This window comes from Panthera leo, chromosome A2, assembly GCF_018350215.1.
Source record: "Panthera leo isolate Ple1 chromosome A2, P.leo_Ple1_pat1.1, whole genome shotgun sequence".
In the NCBI taxonomy this organism is placed as follows: Eukaryota; Metazoa; Chordata; class Mammalia; order Carnivora; family Felidae; genus Panthera; species Panthera leo.
The window spans coordinates 75356747-75381733 of NC_056680.1; the positions used below are offsets into that span (position 1 = coordinate 75356747).

Genomic DNA, 24987 nt, shown 5'->3' on the forward strand with positions numbered 1-24987 from the left:
ATCACTGGATTCTACTCCTGAAACCAATACTACACTGTATGTTAACTAACTTGAATTTAAATAAAATCTTGGAAAGAAAAAAAAAAAAAGAGTAACAGTACTATTTTAAAGAGTGATCATGACCCTGACTTCTTTTTTTCCGGTTAAAAAAATTTATTGAATATTAACTTATATCAGTTTCAGGTGTACAACACAATGATTTGCAGCGCACAGGACAGCCCCCACAGCACAGTTGTCCAGCCCCAGGTGTCACTCGTGCTGCTGATGGGACACCTCGGTGTAGGGGAGCGTGAGAAAGCAGCCAGAATGGGAAGTTTATGTTGGAAGGAGGAAGGTGTGAGGGCTTGTGAGGAAAAGAACCCAGATCTTTTATTTCTTTTGTATATGAGAGCCTGGTAGGCTGTTAGGCTGATAGAATCAACCTGACAGGTATACTTATTTTTAAATTCGTCCTGAAGTAGTTTATAAATACAGCATTTTAAAATAGTTTTCTTCCTGATTATACAAGTAAACCTGGGAGGAAAAAAAAAGTAAAGAAAAGCAAACAAAAATTGTAGCTCACAATTCCTAGATTATTTTTAATATTTTGATTTTTTCAAATCTTTTTTTCTTGCACAAGTATATATGTGCATGTTTATTTCTTTTTATATGATAGTGGTGGTCATATTGTTAAATATATTTATCTAGCATTATCTCTAATTCTTTATGTCCCCTCACTTTGATTTCATAATGTATCTCTTTAATAAGCCATCTTATCTTCTCTTACCTCTCTTTAAATCCACATTATTTCTTAAAATTAAAAAAAATCAGCATCTTTCGTTTTCTATTTTATTTATTTTTTAAAATATGTTTTTAAAATTTTATTTTATTTTATTTATTTTTTATTTCTTTAATTTACATCCAAGTTAGTTAGCATATAGTGCAACAGTTATTTCAGGAGTAGATTCTTTAATGCTCCTTACCGTTTAGCCCACCTCCCCTCCCACCACCCCTCCAGTAACCCTCTGTTTGTTTGGTTTTCTATTTTAATCTTAGAATATTTTCTAGTGATTTCCTGTTTGACACTCTAAATTTTATTTGGTGGTCCCTGACTAACCACCACGATTCTCTGCCCCACATCTTGTATTGGGTTTAGACCATTTCGCTGTGTCTGTATATTTTCCTAGTGTTAAGAATTGTCCACGTGTTACACACATCCTGAATTGGCCTACACCTTCTAGCCTGTTTCATTTTTCACATTTATCATCAAGCATTTTGCTGCCTTGGCCAAGATCGAGAGATGAGCAAAGTCAGCAGCATAAATTATCTTAAATGTAGGGCATTATCTTAAAGTTGTTGAAAGTTTAAAAAAAACAATGAATAAAAGAAAACTTAAAAGTATGACTAGCAAAGTAGAGAAAACGAAAATATATAGAAGCATAGATAACCAACTTATAGTGGAGGAAGAAGAAACCACCAGTATACGGCGTTCCAAAACTGGTGAATGGAGGTTTTAAGTATTTTCCACAGTTGGTGTGTTAAAAAAGCATATTTTACATTGGCATATCTTTGTAGTCTTATTCAAAGAGATACTAGCGTAAATTTAAAAATGCATTGCTATGACACAGGTTTTATACCATTGTTTAGTACTGGAGTTTTGAAAGTAATCTTAAAAACAGGCAGTTTTTACTGATGCTAATTTATGTTACTAATTTTTGTGTTTGCATCTAAGCTAGAAAAGCAACTTGTAGGCTTGTTTTATTCAATACTTAATTTCCTTGAAACAGGAATTTTTATCTTCCTTTTTGTCTGTAGGGGTGTGGTTGCTCTTCAGACACTGCGAAAATTGGTTGAACTTACTCAGAAGCCAGTTCATCAGCTCTTTGATTATATTTGTGGTGTGAGCACAGGTAAATTATTGGCATATGGAAGCCGTGCCTCCCAGCAGTATGCATTTAAAATTCTGGTTATTCTCTGAAGTGGTGGGTATTAGTTTTACGTTTTAATGATGGATAATCCTTTGATTGGCTTAATGAACTTTATAAAATGCTTATTGGGAGTAAGGTAACATTCAGAATTGGTTTTTAATGTGCTTTCCTAATACGTTTTAAATAAGCCACAGTGACAAATACAAATTACGAATTATTGCTTTATGGTGTAGTCACCTCAAGGAAAGTGATAAAGTGGAAGGAAGGTAGGGACCAAAATTGTACTTGAACCAATGGAGTGTTAAAGATGGATACGATTTTATTTTTTGGTGAGACGTGTCCCTCTGTGAGGAAATTGCTTTTTATAACATTTTTTTGTCTGGTTGTTTAAAACCCGAATTTAAATTGATAAACGTGAGAATGTGTGTTTTTTAAAGCCTGCTTCTTAATATTGCTAGGTACATTTAAAGTTGTAGTTTCATATGTGTATAGAATAAATTGGCAACTTAGGATATGATTGTTACTGAATAATTTCGTAGTTTTCCTTGAGTCACCATCAGATAAATTTTTGTTTTTTCTGTTGGTTTTTCTGTTTCCTTCCATGAGCTCTGTCACCCATACATCCACCCGTGCCCACCCCATGTATACATTAAGCCCCTTGGGATACACATAGCTATTGTTTACCCCTGAGGTAACACTCAAGAACTATTAGGATTGTGGATCCTTGCTGTGTATTTTACTGTTTGACCTGATAATTTCTCACTTCATGTTAGTTGATCTTCATAGGCTTTTATTTCTATTTCTTTTTTCTCATTCTCTTAAAATAGTACTAAAGACTACTAGTAACAAAATCAAATGACTTCTCCACATTACGTGTGTCCAGTATGCCCAATATGCTCAAAGGGCATGTTAATTAATGTTCAGTTTTGAAAGCTTAATGAGCAGTTAAAGGAATGATTCAAACACATAAGGAATCGGTGATTCTTATGATGTTCCATGGAATGAGCACTAATTCCCCAAGATATTAGGTTACAGAAAGTTGTTGGATTATAGGAAGTTATTACAGGTTTCTTTACAGAGGGACTTCAGAGATATTTTAGTATATTAAAAATGCATTGGGGACACCTGGGTGGCTCAGTCGGTTGAGTGTCCAACTCTTGGTTTCGGCTCAGGTCATGATCCCAGGGTTGTGGGATCGAGCTCCTCTGCAGCTCCGCGTTGAGTGCAGTAAAAGTGTGTTGGGACTGTCAGAATAGGAAAATAATATTTATTTCCCAATTTGATTTAACTGTGGAAACTTTTCCTAAAGAGACATTTCCTAGGGCTAATGTTCTTTGACACTTGTTTTGCAGCTTTACCCTGACCATTTCTGTTAAATTTTGTAGTAGTTCTTAGCAATTCACACATTTAAACAAGCAAACTTCCTGCTTTGGCACCACTGTTAGTAGGTGGATGCTCAATAAAGAGAATTTTAAATCACAGAGATTCATCATCCATGAAGCAGGGTATCCGTTTATGTGATATGTACATTTCTGTATTTATCATGATCTGTCTTTTCCATTGTCTCTTCTGGCTTACGTTAACCTTAACTTCGAATACAGTGCTTATAGTTTTCCTTTCTTCTTTCCATTTTGTATATTCTAATGTAGAAATTTTCTTTGCACTTAGAATTTTTATAAACTTAATAAATATATTTAATTTAAAGGTAATATCCTTACTGGTTCAGTAAAATTTAGTTTTAAAATAATCTGTTCATGTTTATAGTAGCTGTACTTGAAAGGAACTTAATTTTTGGCAGGTTATTTCTTGTGTTAGAGATTTTCTGCAAATTGAAAAAAATAGTTTCTATTATATAGTGATGCCATACAATTTAATTTAAAACATAAGCTGTTTTATCTTTTACTAGAATAACACTGAATATAATAAAATATTTAAAACTCATTATGATAATGAGTTGCTGTTTTTATTCTGTTTATAATGTCAAAATAAACTGTCATTCTGTATAGGTCTTTACCCCTAATCCCCCAAAGCTTTCTCGCCTATTTTTCTCCTTAATTCAGGTTTAGGCCAGTTAGATACACTAGGTGGCAGTGTGTCCTGCCACGTGCAGCTAGGATATGAAATCAGCTATTTAAAAGGATATCCCAGAGACCTAATTACTTTTTTTTAAATTTTTTAATGTCTATTTTTGAGAGAGAGAGAAAGAGAGCTAGCGGGGGAGGGGAAGAGAGAGAGGGAGACAGAGAATCCAAAGCAGGCTCCGTGCTATCAGTGCAAAGCCCGATGTGGGGCTCGAACTCATGAACCGTGAAATCGTCACCTGAGCTGAAGTGGGATGCCCAACCGACTGAGCAACCCAGGTGCCCCAAGACTTAATTTCTTTCATTATTTTAATTCCCTGGACCAACTTGAAGGAGTAATTATTTTAATGAATTGTTAAGTTTTAAGGAATCTATGAAGGTTAGAAAGAACATCATCGACCGCAGCTTAATTCTGTATTTGATTTAATGTAAAATAACCATTTTTTATATTTTAAAATTGATCCTCCTCATCACTGGTTGACATTTAGTCCTTACTGAGGCCGGGTAAAGACCTTTACCTGTGTTAATCCTGATATAAAAACATGTATACAGTTTTTATTTTTTTTAATTTATTTTTTAGTTATTATCTTTAGTTATTATACATTTTTTAGTTATCTTTATTTTGTAGATGAAGAAATCAGGGCTCTGGCAGGTTAAGTAGTTTGTCCCAGGTGACACAGGGAGTGTTGGAGCTAGAATTTTAACCAAATCTGTGACTTGGGAAGTCTTATAAGTACTGTAATGTCAATGCCGGAAAAACCAAGCATTCTTTCTTCCAGGTGCTATATTAGCATTCATGCTGGGATTGTTTCATATGCCCTTGGATGAATGTGAAGAACTGTACCGAAAATTAGGATCTGATGTGTTTTCACAAAATGTCATTGTTGGAACAGTCAAAATGAGTTGGAGCCATGCATTTTATGACAGTCAAACCTGGGAAAATATTCTTAAGTAAGTTACAATTATTTTTTAATGTTTGATTATATAAATAACGTGCACATAATTAAAAAAGAATATTAAATTATTGGTACCAGTTAATTAGAGATGACCACTGTTACTATTTTGGTGTGTAATTCCAGTCACCATTTTTTTTGAGTTCATGTGTGAGATTTGCATGTAGAAGTTTCAATTCTTTCTAAGAATTGAGACCATCTAATAGATCGACATGTTTGCACCTTGTTTTTACTTAACATATTAGTCTTTCTCACGTCATTAACAAATATTCTTCTAAAACATTAATAGTTTTTAAACATTTTTTCCAGGGTACTACAAAGGCTTTATACTCACTTTTCCAAAAATACAAGCATAAAATTGAAACCTTTAAAATCACCCACAATACCATTCAGAGCTGTGGACCTTATATTTTCTTCTAGTCTGTTTTTCTAGACTGTATACATTCTCATATGTATTTTATATAGCAGAGATTATATTGTAGCTTCAATTTTATATCCTTTCCCTATTTCCAACTTTGTGAAAATCTCTTGACAAATTTTTAAAGACTATGCTCCACAGTGTGATGGTACCATATTTTCTGAACCATTTACATTTAGGATATTTATGTTCTTAATTTATTGTGATTATGAACAGTGCTTCAGTAGGCATATCTGTATAATAAGACTATAAAATAGACTATAAGCCATTTTCTCTGTTATGAAGTGGTTTTTCCTTTTGTTACTCCTTAGGGTATCTTCATATATTTGCTTATTGCTGTTTCAGTGAAGGTTCTTCAAAGCCTTCCTTATTTTTAATCACAGCATTAATGACCTTTCTAAGTGTGATTAATTGTTTTTTTCTTTCCCTACTTTTTCACTTGTGCTGCAAAGCATACCACTCCAAAACTTAATGACTTATTTTTAAAAAAAAATTTTAATGTTTAGTTTTGAGAGAGAGAGAGAAACAGAGTGCAAGCAGTGGAGGGGCAGAGAGAGAGAGGGAGACACAGAATCCGAAGCAGGCTCCAGGCTCCCAGCTGTCAGCACAGAGCCCGACACAGAGCTCGAGCTAACAAGCCAAGAGATCATTACCTGAGCCAAAGTAGGATGTCTAACTGACTGAGCCACCTAGGTGCCCCAAAACATGGTGGTTTAAAACAACCTGATTCTGTGGTGTGGTCATTTCTTCTGTTCTTGCCTGACTGAACTCACTCCCACTCACACCACGGCTGAGATGGCTCCCGTGCCTGTCTCTCTCTACGCGGTCACTCTCATTCTGGACTTCATCCCATTAAAGTGGTCTGAGTTTCAAAAGGGCAAGCCCCAGTGCATGAATACTTATCAAGCCTCACTTTAATGGCATGTTTCCTGATGTCCCCTTGACCACAGCCACTGAAACCTAAGGTCTCTGGGAAGGGACTGTATACGAGGATATGGACATCAGGAAGTGCCATTCACTGGGGGGCCATTATTGTTACCTATCACATGTGCTCTCTGGCTTTTTTTTTTTTTTTTTTTTTGTCTTTTGTTTCTCTTATTTATTGAAAGCATATTTCTGCTTTTTTTTTTTTTTTTTTTCTGAGATCATTTTGTGTTATTTTAGGGACACTTCAAGTATACCATCAGTAGAATCTACGAATGGTGACTTTTTTTTTTGTATTTTCACATCCATCTGAAATAAGCAATTAGTGTTCCTGGCTTTCTTTTTGAATTTATGTTCATAACTTCACTAAAGCGTATTACCTCTGTTTATAAAATCAAGGTTCAAAAAAAAAAAAAACAAAAAACAAATGTGAACTTTGCTTAAACTGTAAAAGCAGCATGTTCCCAGGATCTCTGTCCCAATTTTACAGCAAGATTTCTATGAAAAGATTATTAGAAGAATACAGTTGAATTGGTCTTCGTGCAGATGAAACCTATAGATCAGGTTCGGAAAGACAAAGATCTTGTCTGCTTTAGAAAGTATTTTACATCAATATTTATAAAAGATTATACAGGGTAGATCACCACCTAATTTGTGCATACTACCTACATGTGAAATTCACTAATACTGTATTTGAAAATTATGAATATTGTTTGAAAAAAAATGTCATTAGAAACATGTTTTTTCTTTTTGAGGCAAGTTGGCAGAGAACATAGTCCTTATATTCAATAGAGGGGAAAATTACCTATTTTTAAGCCAGGGAAAAAATGTGCTCTGAAATAAAAACTCCCTTATAATGGAATTGTGGGAATTGTTGCCCAAGGACAATATCTGTAATGTTGCGGTAATTCAGGTGCCAACTCAGATGATTTCCAAAGCATTTTTTAGGAGTGACTTTTGCTCTGTATTGCTAAAACAGGTTTAAAGTCTAAATGCTCTGCTCTGGTTTTTAGATCACTCTGTAACTACGCTATATACTTAGGCAGCTTTATCTCAGCATAGTTCCTCTATATTGTCAGGAGGACCCTGAAGACAACAGGTTTATTCTGCCTCCGTGCCTTTACCCCTTCCACATCCTGGCATTGGATGTGTTTCCTTGCCATCCCCTGCTGTCCTTCTCAAGCCACCCCTCCTTGCAGCCTGGGCTGATTCCTCCCCATACTATAGATACCAGCAGTTGAAATCAGAGCTTAACAAATAACTATATATTGTTTTGTGTGCACTAATTGTACTATAAGGCACCTAGAGGTGCCTAATTTATTATATTTCTTAGTTTTATATTTCTTGTTTGTCGCTCATAGTACTTTGACAAAGCCCTGAGCAAATAGTGTTTTCATATTGCATGTTCCTTGATGTTAGGAGATAAAATCATTTTGATATAATTTAATTTTCTCCTTTATAAAGGGATAGAATGGGATCCTCACTAATGATTGAAACAGCAAGAAACCCTACATGTCCTAAGGTAAGTTTAGAGTCTTAAATATAATACCAATTCGGAATTCAAGGTCAGGTTGAAAGCACTTATTCTGGAGGCCCTTTATTAAGGGAAACATTTCTTAGGAACCTCTTTTAATAGATTATATTAATTTCTTACATCTTGGGCCATTCTGTGAAGATACAGGATGTGTTCATTAGACCTCTTCTAAAAAAAAATTTTTTTTTTAATGTTTACTTATTTTTGAGAGGGAGACAGAGTGTGAGCAGGGGAGGAACAGAGAGAGGGGGAGACGCAGTATCCGAAGCAGGTTCCAGGCTCTGGGCTGTTAGCACAGAGCCCAACATGAGGCTCGAACCTCACAGACCACGAGATCATGACCTGACCCAAAGTCAGACGCTTAACCAACTGAGCCACCCAGGCGCCCCGATAGACCTCTTCTATATCCAGTAAGAGTACAACAGAAGCTTAAAAACATGAAAGACTAGGACTAAAAATAAGGAAGAATTATTTTATCATAAGGTTAATCAATCTAGTGATTTAAGAAAGTCTGGCATTTCCTCCTGTAAGATTTTTAAAAGAAATTTTATATGCCTGTAGATATAGGTTAACATACGAATGGAACCTAAATTTTAAAAGTGTTAATGCCACTAGGATATGTCTCAGTGTGGCTGCTCTTTTTATTTGTTTTGTTTGAAACCCAGTGATCTGAGTATTGCTTGAGTTCTGTGTTCTTTAATAATACTTGTTATTTGAAGAAGGAATAGGATTTATGTATTTCAGAATCCCTTGCAGCTTGTATTTATTCTTTGGATAAGAATCTGTAACCATGAAAAATCAAATACAGCTCCCTTTATTTCTCTTGCTTATTTAAATTTTGTTCATACCTTTTTCTTTTTTGAAATTTATTTCTGAGAGAGAGAGAGGGTGCGCCAGAGAGAGAGAGGGAGAGAGAGAATCCCAAGCAGCACAGCCCAGAGGCTGTCACGGGGCTTGATCTCATGAAACATGAGATCATGACCTGAGCCAAAATCGAGAGTCAGACACTTAACAACTGAGCCACCAGGTCCCCCTCATTCATTCTTTAGATATTAATTATAAGCCCAATGTGTCAACACTCTGCTAGGCACTTTGGAGACCTTAGTGAGTAAATGCAGACATGGAGTTTATAGTCCAGTAGGGCAAGTAGGCATTAATCAGGTAATCACACAAATGATGTATAGTTTCCCTGAAATAAATGCTATGGACAACAAAAACAGTTCTCTGAACGCATGTATTTACAGGGACACGAGGGAAGGCTATTCTAAGGACATGAGGTTTGAGATCTTAGTGTGGAGGCTGATGAGTAGGAGCATTGCTGGCAAAGGGAAGGACCTGTGCGGGAGGAGGCACGGAGAAGTGCAGGAACTGAGAGTTCCAGAAGGCTGGAGCCTGAGGATACAAGGGCATCGTGCAAGTTGAGACTGAAGTGGCAGGTGAATCAGACCAGCAGGGCCTTGGAGGCCGTGTCATAACGAGACGAACACGGCTCTTTTGGAGAAGACCCCCCGGGTGTGCCCTGCACCTCTTGTTGCTTCCCCTGTATGTCTTCAGAGCTTTCTGCTTGTTTGTTTTTAAGTCTTAGGACTCGCCAACTTTAAATAAAGAGTAGGTGTAAGAGAACTTCAGCCACCTCGAAAAGTAATTCACTTGTGATAAAAGGGTTTATCGTGTTTCCCACAGGATTCTTAATTCAGCCTGTCTATATACCAATCCATAGACCCCCCTGGATTTTGGTGTGTGACGACTCTTCCCCACGGTGGCCTAGAGACACACTCAGATCACTCATGGGATCTAGGGATATCCCGTTTGGTTTATAAAATAACAAAGCAGACAGGCCCCTGACAGGGCTTGGCACAGAATCCTAATAACTTTGGCCTCCTCAATACCTTTCACCTTCTTCAGTTTATGTTATAAGTCATTAACAAATACAACACATTTTACATAAATTCAACTGATATCAATGAAATCCGAGACCCAAGATGGTCATTGTTAGTTATTTCAATAAAAAATCACCCAGCTACCAGTTATTAACTATGATAAGAAAGCCCCGAGAGTTTGTATAGTGTTAGTTTCAGTTACTAAAGTCATAGTGCCTTCAAAGAGAACAGAAGCAAAGACTAATCCGTAAATACTGTGAAAATAGCGTATTTATTCTTCTTCAAGTAGTTTGTGTTCATTGCTGCTACTGCTGTGTTGATTATTATCCAAAGATTTGCAAGTTTATGTCTTCTTAATGTCTTTTTACATAGCTAATCAAATCATGTAGTCAAAAATATCTTATTCTTGTCTTACAAGACCTGGGCTCTGACCCCTGAGCTACAGGACCTCACTATTATTGTCTTATAATACATTTCTCAAAATTATCTCAGTCCTTGTATCTATTTTCCCGTAAAGAACTACCTACTTAGAAACATCTGGTTCCCTTTGTTGAACATCACATTTATGTTATACGTTTATCTTGATGGGTAGAATTGTAGGTGGTTCATACACTACTAAATAATAACTTAATTTTTCACAGATCCCCAATACGGCTGTTTACAATGGGTATTGTTCACTTTTTAATTTACTAGGTAGCTGCAGTAAGTACCATAGTGAACAGAGGGATAACGCCCAAGGCTTTTGTGTTCAGAAACTATGGTCACTTCCCTGGCATCAACTCTCACTACCTGGGAGGCTGTCAGTACAAAATGTGGCAGGCCATCAGGGCCTCGTCTGCTGCGCCCGGCTACTTTGCGGAGTACGCACTGGGAAACGATCTTCACCAAGTAAGTGGACCATGGCTTACCTTTGAAACATTCACGTGATTATAGAATCGGCACTTATTAAATGTCACATTTGTTCTTCATGTTTCCATGTGGTAAAAAATGTGCCACACAGAATGTTTTTATTTGTTGTTTGTTTTCCTTAAATCAACAGGCCTTCTGGCTTGAGAACACATTTTAGGAAAGACTTTTTTTTTTTTTTTGTATGTTACATAATGTGATTCATAACTAATTATGATCACTTATTGATGGAAAAATGTGTGGCTTTTCAAATGTAATAAAAATTAAAAAGAAAACATTCAAATGTAATAAAATGAAGTAAAAATTCAAGGTGAAACATGGTCCCTGGGAACGCGGAACCCAATCCGTTTGACAGTTTTGGTGGACATATTTTGAAGGAGATGATATAAAATAATAAGTTAGCTATGTGCTGGATACTTACATAGTCCTTGGCATGCATTGTGTCACTTAATTATCACTGCCTATGAGGTGGATAGAGTTATTCCCCTTTTACAGATGAGATAGTGGAGTCTTGAGAAATGTTCACTAACGAGTAGGATCACAGTTAGCAAGCGGCAGGATCAGGAAGCTGTCTATAGTTACACTTTTTCTAAGTTTATGGCTAAATGATGTATAACATTGACTATTGTTTCTGGTAATTTATTCTTTTTCTGTAATGTAGACTTATTTATTTATCATGAATCTTTCCTCTGTCAAGTTTTTCCCATTATTCATGGAAATCTTAACTCCTGACTTAAATGATAAAAAAGTGACGAAAACTCTTCAGCTGATACTACCAAAATATGTTTTATATATCCTTAATTTTGTAGATGATATCCCACTTAAAGTCAGTCTCATTCCATAGAGCTACTAACCTTAACTTTACTCTCTAGCAGTGAAGTATTTGTTGTGCTCTATGTATTTGGTATTTGGATAAATGTTGAGAGGAAAACTATTTTGATAAAGATTTTCAGATGTCATTCAGAAGCTCCTACATACATCGTTTGTCTATATGAGCTACACATCAACTATATAATTTCAGTTTACATGTGTCAATGTTATAATAACAAATACTTTTATCAGTTTTATTTTCTCTTATGTTTTTATAGTACCTTACACATATTTTAAAATGTTATGGTCAACTATCCCATTTTCCCCTGTCTTTCTAGAAGTAGTGTCACAATCTTTGTAGTCACGAATTTAACATAGGATTCCTTTTGTCTTTGGAGCCACTTCAGACTGTTTCTTACTTTGTCAAATCAGTCATTGTTGAATTATGTAAGGCACTTCCCCTGCTCGCCTTTCTTCTTTCTTCCACCCACTCAGGGCAGAAAGTGCTAGCTGGAGAGTCCTTCTGACATTGGTTTCAAGACTTATTGGTCAAAATAAAATTCTTACTTTAATATGTACCTTGCTGTTCTAACAATGATTTCTGCATATTCTTCTTCTCACCATGTCACAAACGGAGATAAATTTAGACCGTGTATTCAAAACATAGTACTTAAGGTTTATAACATAACTTTAAGATGATTGTCATGCTACAAAATCGCAGTTATGCCAAATATTAGTAGAAGTCTCAAATGATAAGTTACTGCATTTCAGGACCATGTGTTCCCAGACTTCCAAAGAAGTTATCTCATTTTCTTTTTATTTTTTTCATCTGAGAGGAAGTAGCTCTAAAGTTTAATTCAGTCCTTGAGAATACATTATAACAAACCAAAGTAATCCAAGTGGTTCTCTTTCCATTTCATTTAGACTAGTGATATTTCTTTTCATGCTTAGCCATTTTTATATTGATGACCATAATCTTTGAATTTAGGTTGAGCTACAGATTAAAATAACTTATTGTACAAAATTTATGTAAAGCATGTAATCACATGTACAGAGACTATACTTGGATGTAAATCAGTGACTTGACTCGGGAAGATTTGCACATCTAATTAATCATATTTAAATGAAATCTGGATTCTAAGCAAGCCCTATTGTTAAGAATATTTTTCTTATTCTCTTCCAAACATGAGGAAGAAATGGGATATTTTTCTACTGAAAGGACACCGTGAAAGATTGATTAGAACATTCTAAGATGTGAATGATCTTGATCGTTTAAACAAAGAAAACGTTCAAGTGAAGTTCCTTTCCAACCCTTCAGAACTTGTTACGAAGTTTAAAACTAAAATATGGTGCTTACTTATTACAGTCCTCTTATCCTGAGCTCTTTGAATAATTGAGTTACTTCCAGACTCATCTTTAAAATCTCTTTTAACTGTCATGTCTGACATATGTTTTAATGTAAGTTACTTCATATCCTTTTGGAACCACATAGAGTATAAATTGTAGACTAACATTCTGTTTGAGCAGTTATTGAAAACAGTGCTATAATTAAGAGGTGCGAGTAGGTAGATGTATGGATTACATTTGCTTTTTCCTATAAAGAAAAGAATATGGTAATATTTACAAGGTTTATTACATGTCTTAGAAAATTATAGTGAGAGGAATTCTTTTTGAGTAGTTTTCTAATCTATTATTTCTCTCCCCCCTGCCCAAGTAGCATCGTATCTATCTTGAAATAGTGCGTTTTACATAAAATTATCCCTTCTCTCTCTTTTTAACTTTTATTGGTATACAATTGATATACCCCAAAGTGAACATATTTGATGGGTACAGTTTGATGAGTTTGGACATATGCATGTCCCTTCTCTCTTACCTTTTCCCATCTCCACCTCCAGAACTGAATCATTAATTCTCTGCCTTTGGAGAAAGACCCTGATAAATTCATTTGCACTAAAGGTTTTCATGACAGATTTTCATATGTTATCTGTCTTAGGCCTAATTTACATTGTGAAAGGTTATGTCCAGAACTCAGAATACATTAACCTAAAAGGGATTGTGTTATTTCATGTAAATGTTCCAGGTAAATAGTGTCTTCAGCAGAAAGAACCGGCCTGGCACCTGGCAGATTGTGCCTGCGCCAGGCCACAACTATTAATTTTCAGTATAACTGGTCAAAAATGTAGTGACTGCTTGGTCAGTGCCAGAAACTGTGTTAACCTTGAAGACCCTAAAGGTTTTAATAAGTGCCAGTTTATTGCTTGCGTTTCCTGGGTCCTACCCTCGAATAGCTCAAGCAAGGGGAATATAAGCACAGGAAAATAATAACAGGATAAATTCAATAACGAAAATATGTACAGGGGTAAGAAGTGGTTTATTCTATCAGGACTGGCTTTACAAAGACGTTTCCACTGCAGTTGAGAGAGAAAGAATGAGTAGGGCAGGATAGAAACGGGATTGGGAGGGAAATAAGGAGAGCTTAATGCTTTTAGAGTTTCTCTTGAGGGTGATAAACACATTTTGGAAATAGACAGTGGCGATGGTTGTAAAACATTCTGAATGTAATTAATGCCACTGAATTGTAACCTTAAAAATGCTTAAAAGGACCAATTTTATGTTTGGTGAATTTTACCATAATAAGAAACAAAGTTTTTTTTAACTCAAAAAAGAATAAGCTGAGATGAGATGATTAGGAGACATTCACATTGTGCAATGGTCATTTCCTGGATGGGATTCCGTATGATTTGAAATGATTAAATGTACATTAAAATCAATCAAAAGTATTTAAATTTTAGGCTGTTAAGTGCATGTATGATGTACTGCTATTAAAACACAATCCTGTGTGTATCTCTGAGAGATAAGTAGCAAATTATTCAATCAGTTCATTTTTTTTTAATATTTTTTTTAGAGAGAGCATGCGCGTGTGCGCGTGCGCGCGCATGAGTGGGGGAGGGGCAGAGAGAGAGGGAGTCACGGAATCTAAAGCAGGCTCCAGGCTCTGAGCTGAGATCATGACTTGAGCTGAAGTCAGAGGCTTAACCAACTGAGCCACCCAGGCGCCCTGCAATCAGTTCATTTTTTAAGTCTTTTTTACATGAGCATCTAGCAGTGGGCCTGGCAAATACACAATAAATAAATAACTGTAAATATGAATACTTAAATGAATGGAAAGGTTAAAGGAAATACCACGGTCGTAACATTAGCCTGATGACTTCCTGATAGAAGAGGCATTTGACAGGAGTGGGCTAAGTATAACAGGGCTCAAGGGATGGTGTGCCTCTCCGTGGACTAGAGTGAACACAAAAATCTTAACTTCTGCACGTATTTGATGGAAAATAGGTAAAGGTAAAGGAATGGGAATTTAAAGCATGACTATTAAAACCATTAGAAACCTGGCAACTCTTTAATTTGGGAGTGGTTTTGTTATTATCAATTTTTGCTACACCTTGCTTGCCCCTTATCTTTTCTCCCCTTTCTGTCTTTTCTGACCCTTCTTTATGGGCTTTTATAATAGTGAAGTATTCCATCTAAAATACTGAGATGATTAGAAGTTACAGAGAGTATAACCAGAATTTAAAACAAAAGTTTTAAAAGAGGTAACTTTCTTGCTGAATTAGAAGTGAAATGTTCTGTTCTGAAATGTCTCTGTTATGTGATAGGTATTGTTCTAATGTCCTATTAATTGAAAACAAAGGAAAAAGTTGAAAATATTAAACTTTATATTTGAGAAGCCTTTACGAAATAATTATTGCTACCTACATTCAAGGAATCCTAGTAGGTTTTCACAAAGTTAAACAGTACAAACGGCCGATGTAAAACTGTCAACAGATGTATAAAGATAGCTAATTTTTAAAAATTCTTTTAGAGAGGGAGAGAGCGTGAGCAGTGGAGAGGGACAGAGGGAGAAAGAGAATCTTAAGCAGGCTCTACACTCAGCACAGAGCCTCATATGGGGTTTGATCCCACGACCCTGGGATCATGACCTGAGCCAAAATCAAGAGTCAGATGCTCAACCGACCGAGCCACCCAGGCACCCTAAAGATAGCTAAATTTAAAAATAGTTCCTTTCAACTGGTGAATGATAAACTACGATACATCCAAATAATTAAATACAACTCAGCAATAAAAAGGAATGCATTATGGACATGTGCAGTGACATAGATGGATCTCAGAAGCATTATTCTAGGTGAAAGAAACCAGACTCAAAACACTGAATACCGTATGATTCCATCTATCTTGATAACAAGAGCTAATGTGTGACCTTGGAGAGTAGACGGAAGAATGGATTTGGAAGATAAGAGGATTGAGCATCTGAGAGTCTAGGGTGTTAGAAAGTTGTGAAGTCACATGGGGTGTGATAAAGAATTTCTACCCCTTCCTACATGGGATAGTAAGGAAACCTGTGAGCCAGGTGCTCACCAGTTTGTTGAATGGGGAGGTGACAGGTGACAACAGTGGTGGTGGCTGGGGGGAATAGCAGAACCGTTAAAGCACGTGAATTTTCCAAGTGGATTGAGACTAATAATGGTCTAGAAGGAACACTAAAGAATAAATAGGACACCGTCCTCCTAACCACTAAAGTATGGGAGATATGAAAGAATCAACAGCTACCTGGGAAACAGTATTGGGGAAGAGCCACATTTCTGTTAAAGAGCGCACTTTCAGAAGAAGGTGAGATGACCTTGGCGGTTTCAACTGTGGAGCAGTTCCGTACAGCACAGTGGGAGACATCCGGGAGGAGTGAAAGACTTTGTCCGTGGCAAGCAGGCTCAGGGACTTGAGTGGCAATGTTGAATGGCGCAAATAACAGGTGAATTTAGCCCCTATCGGGTCTGAGGAAAGTGAGCCTAGTAGCTCTAAAAACCTTAAAAACCATCCCACCCTCCACGGTGATCATTTCCAGCAGACACAGTGTCGGTTCACCTGCTTCAGGCTCGGCACACTCGAGGCTGGCACGCCTTTCGGCCTGGCGTGGCGTAGACGGACATCCGAGTTTCTGCTGGATGAACCGAGGCAGCCTACTCGGTGGCACAGAAGGTTTACTTCTCCTGGTCTTAACTGGCACTTTGATCCGTTTAAGATTCTTATCGTTTGTGTGTATTCTCTGCCATGCTGTTTCGGGTTTCGGAATGACTTAACTGTTTTCCTAACACGCACACTGAAAATTAGGCCTGTGGGATCTGTAATAAAGGTAAGCACGATGCTGGCGTGTGTGCTTCAGTCACACATGTCCCTCTTCCTTAGTCTAGACAAGGGAGGGAAGCTTCCCCCTTCTTAGGACACCTCCTGCCAGTCGGGTGACAAATGACAGAACCCAGTCTCCCCCTTTTTTGTGTCCCAGACCTGAGGCCGTCCACAGGCCAGCTTTCTGCAGTCTGTAGGTTTCAGCGACAGTCGAAACTCGAGCCTCTATCAGCCACAAAGGGACTTTCTGAAAACAGCCAAAGAGCTGAAGTGTGGTGGGCCTGCGAATAAACGGGCCCCTGTTGACTGGAGATGTCTTTCGAAAGAATAGCCTTTTCTCATGAAAGTCAACACGTGTGGATACCTAAAACACATTCTTTTGAAGAGATGACGCTAGAGAGTGATGGAGATGAGCGCCTCCGGGGGAGGCAGAGATCAGATCGGAAGTGGCAGCAAACAACCCATCCTGAAATAGAGACCAAAACGAGCAGTGAAAACGCGTGACCCAACGGTTTTTCTGCGAATCCCGTGTATGCCTGTTACCCCAGAGGAATCCTGAGGCTACACCCTGGGGATGAATGACGTGGGCCGTAATAAAGGACTGTTAGGCTCGCATCGGCTGTTCCATAACTAAAGAGCCAGTCACCTCTGGGACATTTCTGTGTTGCTGCCTTCTAGTGTAATCTCACCGACGCAGGGTGTTACTTGAGATATGTGTTTTTGAAAAGTTGTTTTGGTAACGCTTAAAATAATGAAGAGTTGTCATTATCTGTGATCTATGAAATAAATCCTCCCCCTCCCCCTAAGATAACGGAACATAAATTCACAAAAAGGTAAGGTGCGATTCTCTTTCGTGGTCTGTGAGAAATTTTAGTGACACTGGTCACTTCGTTACCAAGGCAAAATGCTGCATGTTTTTAATGGGGCCTTGAAGCCAGAGAACAGTAGTGTTGGCAGTGGGGGAGGTGGGGGAGGTGATTTTCCACAAGGAAAGGAAACCACTTGGCAGAAGTCTCTGATCCTTTGAGTCCCCAGTTTTGTAAAAAGACAGTCAAATCACTACCTCACTGGAGCTTGGATCGCCGCATGTACTGCTTTTTACCTTTGTCAGAAACTTGCAGATTACTGGGGGAAAGGCTGTCGGCAAACACTTCTTGAAGTTCTAGGGCCGGTACTAAAATAAGTTGCCATTGAGCCTATACACTCAGTGTAGTACCTAATCCTAAAATTTTAGAAATTATCAAGTCACATCTTATTTTTAAAAGTCGTGATGCCTCTGCCAAAGAGCTAGGAAGTAGAAGCTAAGCTGAGATTGGAATTAGAAGCAGCAATATTTCTGATCTGTGTTTTCCCCCACAATTCTGAATCATCAAGAGAAAATTGAAACATCATCATTATATTCTTTTTTGAAAAGCATATGGCTTATTGCAGAAAGGGTTTTTATTAAATGCACACCCCTGTACACACACTCTGTCCTAAGGAAAACTTAGCCATGCAAAGTGGCTCATTTGCCCAAGATCCTAGTTTGCCATAATTTTGCTGTAGTACACTAAAAAAGAATTTTGAGGGGCTCCGACTTTGGCTCAGGTCATGGTCTCACGGTCCTTGGGTTCGAGCCCTGCGTTGGGCTCTGTGCTAACAGCTCAGAGCCTAGAGCCTGCTTTGAAAGCTGTGTCTCCCTCTCTGTCTGCCCCTCCCCTGCTCTCTCTCTCGCACTCTCTCTCTCAAAAATAAATAAAACATTAAAAAAAAAATAAAAACGAAAAAGAATTCTGAAAATACAGGTCTTAAGGAAAAATATTACTTCTTTATAGATCTTTATCCCGTAATATTTGTGTCACTGTAATCTCAGTGCCTGTATTTCACGTGTGTACTGCCTTAGGACTTGCCAATTTAAGCTTGTATCTCCTCTTCCTATTCTTGAGGAAAACCTATTTTTTTCAAAATTCTTTTTCAGTGTACTAGTACAGAATTCGGCAGTCTCTTATCTTCCAGTAGAGACGGACTGTTTTCAGCTCAACATGTTAGGATTATTTCACTTAGGTTCTTGCTGGATCAATTACTTTTGGCCCATGTTTTGAAGAGTAAATGGGAGTTAGTTGAGCTAAGAAGGGGGCTGGAGAAAGAGTGTTCTGAGTGAGATAGCATGTCCAAAGGCACAAAGGCAAGGGGATGTGGGTTATCAAAAACCTGCAAGTAATTAATGAATGACTGGACTGTAGGCTTAGAAGCTGACCAAATCTGTGTGGCACTATCTGGAATTAATGGGAGACAGTTACAGAGAGGGCGATATGGGCGTATTAGAAGGAGTAACTTTTCCAACAGTTTATAGTTTTTCAGGATTGAAGGGATACACTAATACCAAGAGAGGTTTATCCCAGTGATGCAAGGCTGGCTATATACTTTTATTCTACAGTTTTACAGTATTTTTTTTTGGCATGTTTAATCCTCCTTCTGAATTCTTCAAAATAATAGTTATGATTGATAAATGCTTAGCATTACAAGGTTTGCCTACTTTGTTTAGATGATATGTGTGTTTTAATGAATGTGATACTTTGAAATTGTATTGTTCACAGAGTTGCAGTGAAATTAGTTGAATTAATTTGTTTCTATTTGACTTATGAACAAAAAGCTAGTTTTAATCGTTTGGTAGAACCACAATTTTTTTGTCAGTTTTTATGTAGACTCTATAGTGACCACTGAACAAGGATAATATCTTTAAAAGGTAATTCTGTTCGTTTTAGTAGTTTTGAGAAAAATATGCAAAGCGATCAAGGAAGAAGTTAAAAAACTTTCATAATAGGAAGGAAAGTGTAATAAGGCCAGTGAATTTTCCCATTGTCTTTTTTGAAGCTGTGGTATACAAAATAAATACTTTAAGGGAACTTCTTGTTTTTAAATAATTTGTTCCGTTCACTACTCTCCTTGTGAGTAAATTTCAAACTGTTTAAAATACAGCTTTGTTTTCATGTTTGTAAAATGGAATTTCACTTTTCAGAGTTCTGCACTATATTTTCTTGACTCCTGTTTTGCAGGACGGAGGCTTGCTTCTGAATAACCCCTCAGCACTCGCCATGCACGAGTGTAAATGTCTTTGGCCAGACGTGCCCTTGGAGTGCATCGTGTCTCTGGGCACCGGGCGGTATGAGAGTGATGTGAGAAACTCTGTGACGTACACGAGCTTGAAAACCAAGCTGTCGAATGTTATCAACAGTGCTACGGATACAGAAGGTTAGTCTGTTTGCCACCTTAAAGCACCGTAACGTCTCAAGTTCACTTTTGGGTAGCATATGCCGCTGCCGACTACAAAAGAGTGTGTTGTGTCTACACGGGAGGCTCACGAATGTAGGGGAGCAAATCTTATGTTTCCATTTCTCCTCACTCATTTCTTCTCAGTGACCCCAGAAGAGAGACTGTTCTTCACCTGGGCCCTGGTGTGTTACCTTTGCCTGGGTACAGTTGGAGAAGTATCTGAAGCAGGATTAGCACAAAGGTTTGGTTGGAGACTCTTAAAATGTGAATTAAATCCTGTCTTTAGCCTGCTCCGAACCCTCTAGGCTTCCCATCACACTTAGACCAAAATCCCAAAGCCTCAATCACTGAAATATACCAGGTCCTTTAAGAGCTGCGTCCCTCCCCCTCTCCTCGCATGGCCCCCCTCTGTCAAGTCGTCCAGCCACACTTTAGTTCTTGCTGTCCTCAGACTTGCTAGGAAGTCTCTTGCCTCGGGACCTCTACAGTTGCTGTGCTCTCTCTGTGAGGTCTTCTCCCACATTTATTCTTGATTCACTTCCCTGTTTCATTCAGGTCTCTGCTCAGATGTCACTTCCTCAGAGAGACTGTTCCTGATTCCTTTCCACCCCCTCACCATGTCATTCTAACCTCCTTACCCTGCTTCTTTCTCTCTCTCTTTTTTTCCAACCTAGAGCATTCTCTCATTGTGTGGATATGGATTACATATTTGCTTGTGTGGTTGCTTATAGTCTCTCTATCCTGCAAGAATACAAGGTGGAAACTTCTCCAGTTGACTATGTTGACTGCAGTGCCCACCACATAGTAGGCAGTCAATGAGTATATGTTGAGTGTCCAGTTTTGGCCTTGAGATGTAGATCTTCTTATTTTACTATTTTATTTTAAGTCTTTTATAAATCCGTTATTCAGTTCTTAAAAAGAATTGTCACCATTTAACAGCACCTTGCTTCTGAATCTCATTCTTTCCATATCGTCAAGTCATTAGCCTACATGAGGATCTTAAACTCCCCACTAAGGACTTTTATCTATTAATGACAACCCAAGAGAAGCTTATATACTGGGTTTTTCACTATCTGAAATTTTGTCATCAAATCAATAAAATACTCTTTTCTCTCTTTTTTTTTTTCCCCATTACATTTTTACTGTATTCGATCACAGCACAAATGCATTTGACTTACACCCGGAATACTAAACTTCCGAATGTTTGCATTGAAATAAGTGCCTGTGGTGGCATAAGACAACTTTCTTAAGGATGGCATGACACTGCTTCTGTGATACGATACGTGTGGCATATTTTTATGGACATGCAAGTGAGAAGTTAAAACAGAATGGTGCTTGATCTGTGATTTAAAAATAGTAAAAGAAAATTTCTTACTATTTTTCATCAGACTCTGAAATTACCACCATTCTTATCAAGATGCATATATCTAGGTCTGTACAATATTGTGATTGTATAATCTGCTGAGAAAAAGAAGCCCTAATCAGCCAGTCTCAAAATATTTCTGTGTATCTGGTGCAAAGCATGTGATGGACTAATTGGAATTTTCAAGAAACAAGTAATGCTGCTTCCACTCTAGTGTACTTACACTCTAGTTAATGAAAAAATTGAGTGAAACGTATGTAATTGCTGGTACTAGATGGTTCTTGAACTATAAAAACTGCAGTTTCTGGGAATGCAAACTGGTGCAGCCACTCTGGAAACAGTATTGAGGTTCCTCAGAAAATTAAAAATAGAACTACCCTACGACCCAGCAATTCACTACTAGGCATTTATCCAAGGGATACAGGTGTGCTGTTTCGAAGGGACACATGCACCCCCATGTTTATAGCAGCACTATTAACAATAGCCAAAGTATGGAAAGAGGCCAAATGCCCATCGATGGATGATTGGATAAAGAAAATGTGGTTTATATATACAATGGAGTATTACTTGGCAATCAAAAAGAATGAAATCTTACCATTTGCAACTACGTGGATGGAACTAGAGGGTATTATGCTAAGCGAAATTAGAGAAAGACAAATATCATATGACTTCACTCATGAGCACTTAAGATACAAAGCAGATGAACATAAGGGAAGGGAAGCAAAAATAGTATAAAAACGGGGAGGGGGACAAAACATTAGAGACTCTTAAACATGGAGAACAAACAGAGGGTTACTGGAGAGGTTGTGGGAGGGGGGATGGGCTAAATGGGTAAGGGGCACTAAGCAATCTACTCCTGAAATCATTGTTGCACCATATGCTAACTAACTTGGATGTAAATTAAAATAAACAAAATGGTAAAAAGAAAAGAAAAACAAGGTATTATAGAAGTATGTGAAACATTTATTAATAAAAATATTTCCAGGTTTAAAAAAAATGCAATTCCATTTAGTTCAGTCTAATGTATTATCAATTAATAAATGGTGAATAGTTGTAAATGATTAAAACTATGGATTAAGAAGGGGAATAAGAAAACTAAAATAGGTTATTGTGGAGATTTTACAATAAGTAAATTAGACTAGGGTCGCCTGGGTGGCTCAGTCAGTTAAGTGTCCGACTTCTGCTCAGGTCATGATCTCAGGGTTTACGAGTTTGGGCCCTGTATTGGGCTCAGTGCTGACAGCTCAGAGCCTGGAACCTGCTTCAGATTCTGTGTCGGCCCCTGCCCCACTCGCCCTCTCTCAAAAATAAAACATTTAAACAAATTTTTTTTAAAAAGAAGTGAATTAGACTTGATACAGGTCTTAATAACAGAATAGGGTTTAGACATTTTAAAAGAGGGTTAAGACTTCCACTGCTGGCCATGATAAAATAATAGAAACCATACATTTCCTCTCACCTTAAACCATTAGCAGACTGAACCAAACCGACATTAGATGTCTGAAATGAATGATACAAGAGGGACCCAAATCAAACTTCTAGAGGTGTAATGGGTCAGTGATCCCTGAGAGAAGGAAAATAAATGAAGTAATTTTTGCAGTTGTGCAGCTTGCTACCTAAAAAGCATTTCTAGATTACAGCACAGTGAGGGGTGAACCTGAGAAAGCAGAATAGGATACAGAACTATAGTTCATGGAGGCCAAGGAAACTAGAATTTTTGGGCAAAATATAACAGGAGGAAGCTTCATAGAGTGCTCCAGACATTCAGGGGAGTCCCCTTGAGTACTGATCAGTGCATACCTGTGAGGAAACTACCCAAGGCAGGGGAAGAACCACCAGGAAGGTTAGACAGAACAGTTCTTGGAGCTCACATAGGACCCAGAGTAGCTCAGATTTTTATCAATAGAATAGACGGAACTTGTGTTACAGGAGATCATGCAGTGGGGTTCTCAGAAGAGCATTGTTTCTGTAGTGGCATCAGATTAGTTCTAGACTGAGGGCTGCTCTGGATCCACTCTAACACTGCTTAAAAGCAATCCTCAAAAAGATCAAATTGAATCCAGTTAACAGCATCCATTGTTAGAATAAAATCAAACACTGTTAAAGGAATACAATAAATTCCAGTACAGAAAAAAAACAAAAATTCACAGTGTTTGGTATCCAATAAAAAATTGCCAGGCATACAATGAACCAAGAAAAGACACCCTTCACCAAGAAGAGCAAATCCAATCAATGAGAACAGACCTAGATATGAATCAGATGATAGATAGGCAATTAGCAGACAAGGACATTACAGTAGCTATTAAAAGCAGGCTTTACATGTATAGTGGGCTGGAGGAAGACTTGAACATGATAAGGAGAGTAATGAATGATACAAAAGGGACCCAAATCAAACTTCTAGAGATGAAAAATACACTATCTGAAGTGAAAAAGATGCAGCTGACGAGATGAATAGCAATTCTACATAAACACTTGCAAGAAATAGAAGAAGGGTAAATACTTCCCAACTCATTCTATAAGGCCAGCATTACCCTGACTCCAAAACCAGGCAAAAAAAAAAAAAAAAAAAAAAATGTAAAGTACATAAAAATACCAATTCCTGATTAGTTTCCTCATGCTGAAATTCTTAAAATATTCTAACAAATTGAATTCAGAAATACGTAAGAAGGAGAATACAGCATAACCAAGTAGGATTCATCCCAAGAATACAGAGTTGGTTTAACATTTAAAAACATCAATATAATTTACCATATTAATAGACTAAAACATGAAAAATTTGTGGTAGTTTCAATAGATGTGGAAAAGACTCTGACAAAATTTGACATCCATTCATGATAAAAACTCATAGTAAATTAGGAACGGAAGGAAACTTCCTCAGCCTGACAAAGGACATTTATAAAGAATGAAAAAAAAAAAAAAAAAAACCCCAAGAAACCTAGAGCTAGCATTATATTTAATGGTGAAAGACTGAATACTTTCTATTTAAGATCAGGAGCAGAGTAAGATGTCTCTCATCACTTCCAGTTGGCATTGTCCTGGAGGTCCTTTCCAGTACTACAAGGCAATAAAAGGATATAAAAAGCAGATAGATTAGATGTGAAGTAAATATTTATAGATAACACCATGGTCTATGTTGACAATCCCAAGGAATCTATTAAAAAGCTCCTAGAATCAACAAGTTGGAGAACACAAGGTCAGTAAAAAACAATTATATTTCTGCATACTCACAACTGGAAGTTGAAATTAAATATATACAAAGATAGACGTCATTTATAATAGCATGAGAATATTAAACGCTGAAGGAATTATTTAGCAAATAAGTGCAAGACCTGAACACTAAAAACTATATTACTGGAAGAAATTAAAGAAATACTGAGTAAATCAGTAGATATACTGTATTCATGAATTGGAAAATCTCAGTGTTGTTTCAGTGGCACACCACAAATGGATCTATAGGCACCATGCAATTGCTATGAGAACGCAGACAGCCTTTTTCTGGGGTGGAGATTTAACAAGATGACTGTAAAATTTATATGGGTGTGCAAAGGACTTAGAAGAGCCAAAACAATTTTGAAAAAGAACAAAGTTGGAGGACTTCTGCTCTCTGATCTCAAGACCATAAAACTCCAGTAAGCAAAGGACTGTGTATTTGCATAAGGTTAGACCTTTAGATCAATGAATGGTACATAATAGTACAGAAATTGATCCATACATGTAAGCTCAAAAGATTTTTAATAAGGTAACTAAATGGGGAAAGGATGGTCTTTTTAACCAATAG

The 24987-nt window shown here is 37.3% G+C and overlaps 1 protein-coding gene across 1 annotated transcript in view; it reads left to right on the top strand.

Annotated features, from left to right (window-relative positions):
- PNPLA8 (patatin like phospholipase domain containing 8) overlaps positions 1-24987 on the top strand; it is a 44393-nt gene that overhangs the window by 15558 nt on the left and 3848 nt on the right. The window contains exons 5-9 of the mRNA XM_042915013.1: positions 1795-1889; positions 4768-4939; positions 7748-7805; positions 10391-10585; positions 19630-19825. Of these exons, the coding sequence (XP_042770947.1) occupies positions 1795-1889; positions 4768-4939; positions 7748-7805; positions 10391-10585; positions 19630-19825 (716 nt within the window). The remainder of the gene's footprint in view (positions 1-1794; positions 1890-4767; positions 4940-7747; positions 7806-10390; positions 10586-19629; positions 19826-24987) is intronic.